At 45.0% G+C, this 5,477-nt stretch overlaps 1 protein-coding gene across 1 annotated transcript; it reads left to right on the forward strand.

Annotated features, from left to right (window-relative positions):
- Nucleotides 1-639: 639 nt before the first annotated feature.
- LOC126547653 (uncharacterized) lies at nt 640-2,967 on the forward strand. Its single transcript, XM_050195590.2, has 2 exons — nt 640-740; nt 2,129-2,967. Exons 1-2 carry the CDS (start codon nt 735-737, stop codon nt 2,720-2,722), a joined length of 600 nt encoding a protein of 199 aa, XP_050051547.1. The 5' UTR covers nt 640-734; the 3' UTR covers nt 2,723-2,967.
- Nucleotides 2,968-5,477: the final 2,510 nt, after the last annotated feature.

The following is a 5,477-nucleotide window of genomic DNA, read 5'->3' on the forward strand; positions in this document are numbered from 1 at the left end:
AAGAACGCACGCAAAATCTTATCGATTATTGACAATCGTTTACGCGGAAACACGCCGAGGTACACAAGCAATATATTGCCCACAGACAGCTGTACAGCCGCTTCTGAAACACGCGATAGATGAGGGCAAAACAAAGCGTAAGCTATCGAAACAGGCATAGCCGCTACCCTTCCAAGTCACTGTGCTGCGAGATTTATTTCAGGTCCGCGGAAATAGGGTGCAATGAGTAGTATATGCATAAAATACGACAATACCCCGATGTATTCGCTGACGCGGATTCATTTTCCAGAATTCAAGGACGAAGGCCCCGCTATCGCAGGTCGAGGCACGCATGATCGAAAGGAAGGGCGCGACGAAAGGCGAGCGAGAGTCAGATGGGGTGTTGCACTTCGGGGAACGAAGCAACGGTGGAACTTTCGAGTGCAACGACGCGGGAGGAGAACGCTACAAGGTGCCGTGGCTTTCTTACCTGCTTGTGGTTGTTGCCATAATGGATGAAACACGTGGAGACCTGTAGTACTCCTGCGTCTTGCGTTAACTTGTTTGTTCTTTACGTGTTTGTGTGCGTGTGTGTGTGTGTGTGTGTGTGTGTGTGCGTGCTTGTGTGGCTCCACGTTCTCAGTGAATGAGTATAAAAGGGGTGAAGTGGTTTCGCGCAGCAAATCGGTCGCCACCGAAGAGCAGGTATACCGAGCCGTACACAGGTCTTGTCTCGCTCTATCTCCTTTGCCACTATGAAGGTAAGTGCTCATTCCGCGTTTCGTTTTTGTGCTTCGTTCTGAAAATTTAAATCTGCTGTATCACTTGAAAGAGCCGATTATATTTTTACCAACGGGTCAAAACGTAATGCCTGTCTTGTAGATTTCTGCTCGAGAACGCATGTTTCGCTGACGAATTCTAAGCGACTACCTTCGAATTCTTCATTTCAACATGCGATCTTAATATAGAATCCATCAGAACTTGAATTCTTGTCGCTAGAGAAAAAAAAATTCTGTCTCTTGAAACACATTAGGGAGGTTTCATAGAACAGGTTTTCAGTCATAGGGTGGTACTGCTTTCTCTATCACAATACCTTGATATAATGTAATTTATTCGTATTGTGATTGTAGTACGAACTGCCAACCATTAGTAGTGAGAATCACCTTTCGAACACAATCCTTAATCACTGCACGATTTATGACGAGCTAACCTCGCTATAATCATTACCCATTTCGTGCTTCATGAATGGCCTACCACTTCATGCACATTTTTTAAATTTGTATGGTTTATGAACGTGCACTGTTCATTACCGCGTCTTTTTTTATTAAAAGCCTTAATGAGCAATGCAAATAATAAATAAATAAATGTATAAATAAATAAATAAATAAATAAATAAATAAATAAATAAATAAATAAATAAATAACCTCTGAGCTTTACAGTCAAACGAGGGTGAGACGGGGTGACATGGCTTCTACTTTGGTGAGGGCAAAACGCTATGCGGATACTTTTCTGTACGTTGCATATAATCCAGCTCAGCATTACTCCCAGTTGATGTGTCCACGATAGTGTCCAAATTCTTGCGACACAGATTTTCCCAGTTGTTGGAGTTGAGCCCTGTGTACTGCTTCTACTGTAATTACAAGAGCTGAGTCTTTGACTCGCAAATAAAAAACTGTGAAAGTTATGTAACTCAGTCGCAATAATTGAAGGTACTATCAGAAATAAAAGCGAACACCAACATAATCGAGAAACGTGAATTTTTCCGCTAGCTAGACACGCGGCCTCGAGTGGTATGATACACTCCGCATTTGTGCCTGCACAACCAATGCAGTGTACCGCTTTATTGTTCGTTCCTTCCGGAAGGAAGGAATAACTTTAGCTTGCACAATGGTAAAAAAGCCCCTTCCAGTCTGTGAGGCTAGGCGTATTTGTCGTAGGTCGGTTTTCTCAACTTTCTTTACGTTACCATGAACTGGAGAAACTGTGTGCCGCAGTTCCCAGCGATGACAAAAAATAAATCATCAGTAAATTAATGATGGTACACCAAAGAATCAGCCACATCATTCCTTTAATATTTACAGTTTTTCTTGGCATCTGTCCTATTTTCGCGTGATCACAAACACGCCTTCTTGTTTTCTCGACATGCAGTTCTTTATTGTCATTGCCATGCTCGCCCTGGTGGCTTGCACGACTTTCGCCGAAGAGGCTGCCAAGAAAGACGAGAAAAAGGAAGATAAGAAGGACGTGGAAGCCCGTGGTGGCGTCCTGGGTGGCTTGGGCGGTTATGGCGCAGGCGTCGGACCCGGCCTTGTGGGCGCTGGACTTGGAGGCCCCGGGCTTGTCGGTGGTGGAGTAGTCGGCAGCCCAGCTCTTGTCGGAGCCGGTCTCGGGCATGGAGTTGGCCTGGGACACGGCGTCGGCGGCGGCTTCCAGTCGGGATACGGTGCTACTGCCGGAGGACACCAGGCTGGCTTCCAGAAGGGCGCCGCGGGACACAACCAGGGATCCGGTGCCTTCGCTGGTGGCTCTGCCCATAGGAACGTCAATGCCTACAACACCAACCAGGGCTACAGTCACAGCTCGGGCTTCTCCGCCAGCGACAGCAAGAGCTTCGGTTCTGGCCACCAGCAGGGTTCCTCTGGTTTCCAGGGAGGTGCCGCTGGAAACCAGGCCGGATTCGGACAGTCCTCTTTCGGAAAGGCGGCGGGAGTGGGCCACGCGGGCGTCGGCCTCCACGGCTAGAGACGACATTATTCTTTCAACATCAAATCATTACAAAATCGCCACAATTAGGGATTTTGTAAAACACTAATTTGCTCAGTGAGCGTGCACAGACGCCTATATACTGTCTCTCAGTGCTTCTTTTTTATTATATTAGCTGCCTGTCTTAGGAGAACTTTATAGAACAGAGCACTGTAAATTTTGTTGCTGTCTCTACGTTTAGCAGCTAAGTCATCCAAAGAATGAATAAAATGTGTCTGTCAAAAGCTTGCTCCTTTTTCCGTACATCTTGCAGGCTTAAATTATTTGCCTGGAATGCATGTTTTCTCCCCTCAACCCCTTCCCGTTTGGACGGTAGCAGACCGGACGCACGTCTGGTTAACTTCCTCTACCTTTCTTTTCTCTCTTTCCTCCTCCTAAAACACCCGCGACTGGTGCCTTCCACAACCTTAACGACCATAACGGGTGCTGGTCGACGAAGGCTTACGTATATAGATATCAACGGTTGGGAAAACTAACCTATAGTGGAGATAAGAACCATTTTCTTAGAGACCACTGTTGCCATTCAAGTCATGATTACCATCACCATCATGCGAGTCATTCAGATCGTGATCTTAATTTAGTTAGAGCACGCTTTGCGCAGGGCTGCATTTCTATCTCATTCGCTAAACCACACACTCACATCGCTAATGCACACATAGATAATGATGAGAAGACTGATGGCCTGCTATTTTATGAATATCCAGAGAACGCCCCCGCGTCCGTTACTTGAAAGTATCTTCGGGAAAGGGACAACTGCGCATCGATGCAGCAGGGAAGCGGATGACGAGCAGAGCAAACTAGAGGCATAGCAATGATAAATGACAAAATAAAGACGAGAATCGCTTTGCTTAGCAAAGGTCATTGAAAGGGATTTTTTCGTAGATAGCCTTTAACTTATTCATACGTGATTGTTACTGGACGGTGAATCGTACTATATGAATCGATTATTACGTGGGCGAGGATCGCTTCAACATTGGGAGTTTCTCACAGTGCCAGCTGTATCTGATGGAATGACCTATTTGCAGCTGCTTGTGAAATACATGCTCACATATGGACACTCGTTGAGTCACCGTTACGCGCATTCCCGACCCCGTAGAAACTATACCGTGGGCGGAATTAGAGAATAAATCTAGGACAGTAGCTTAAAAAATGCCTACGTGGATTTTTGGTCTTGGGTGCTTGTGATGTCGATGACATGAGAATGGCTTGATAAAATTATTTATTGAAATAAAGCAGGTTCATGCAGGATTACAGGTTTACTCAAACGGAGCGGAGCCGTTAAGTAGAAGAATCCCCCAACGGGACGTATTTTACGTATCTACGTATTATTCGTTGATTTCAACGTGGTCGTTGGTGGGCCGCGATGAATTCGCATTCTGTGCACTGATGATGCTAATACCCGGGATCTGCGACGTTTAAACATGATTTAGAAGGTTATTTCTTCCTGGGGTTTTCCTCTATGACAGAAGCAAATAAGTGAATTAAAAATAACATGTATGATGCTCTTTTCAGAAAAAAACCTAAATGAAAACAGAAAAAAAAAGAAGAAGAGCGACATCAGCTTGTACTTTTCCTGGATGGAATTAAAGAAGTGACGACGATGGAACGGCGAGGACAAAGCGACTGCTGTATATCAAATGAAAGTTGAATAAGCGAAACAGATATGAAAATTTTTCCGTCCAGCAGTTCCGCTTGCTGTTGCTTTCAAGAAGCTATTTCGGAGGAGAAAACATTGCTTTAAAAAGAACGTAATTGGCATTCGGACAGGTCCATAGTGTGGCTTGAAGCTGCGACACTGCCAGGAAAATTTGCGAAGTATCGTAATATCATACTCACAGAGAGAGATACAGAGAGAGAGAGAGAGAAGTGACAAGGGAAAGGCAGGCACGTTAACCACGCTGAATTTTTCACAGAAATTTTCAAGTGCATAAGTGACAAGTGGCCCAAGCAGGAATTTGCTGGCGTAGGCTAACATGGTCGCCAGAACACTGCTTGTATTCTTCGTCTACGCATTCCAGTCACCATACATCCGTGCGCCGTTGAACAGGTACTGTTGATAATGCGCACGTATTACTGTCATAAACCACCATGAGTGTTTTTAAGAAAAAGCACTTAGTACATTACCACATCAGATTATTGTTTAATAACTGCGCTCCAATTTGAGGGTAGGCTACATAAGACACGGCTATCCCAATGCACCGTTGAGATATACGCACCCACGTATCACAAACACACAAACCAAAATGGTGCTTTTCTTAGCCTATGCAAAAGGGGTTTTGTAGACAGCGGCCTGGTGATAAAGAAAAAAATCTTCACACAGTGGAGCTGAATGAAAACGAGGTACAAAGTTGGTTAGTTATCCTTAATTGAGAAGGAGAGAGAGAAAAGTTAGAGAGAAAGGAATGTTAAAGAGGTCGGCACGTCAAGTTTGCTACCCTGCACAGAAAGAAAAGGACTCAGAGGACAAAAAAAAAAAAAAACGCAAGAGCGGAGATCTGAGGGCTTTCGTTTGCTTGCTCAAACCGCGATGGTAGCTTCCTAGAATATTCTCATGTGTTTCAAATTGTTGCCTCCAGACACTTCACACTTCAATGAAGCTGCAACTGCCCTCGTACTTTCCCCGGCGATGTAACTTTACTGTGCCGCCTCTGGCTAACGATGACTTCTACGTCAGTGTACACGCTCCTCATTGGAAAGGCTGACACATCCATGTACGACTAGGGTTGCTATTAGG

Source organism: Dermacentor andersoni, chromosome 1, assembly GCF_023375885.2.
Source record: "Dermacentor andersoni chromosome 1, qqDerAnde1_hic_scaffold, whole genome shotgun sequence".
Taxonomy (NCBI): Eukaryota; Metazoa; Arthropoda; class Arachnida; order Ixodida; family Ixodidae; genus Dermacentor; species Dermacentor andersoni.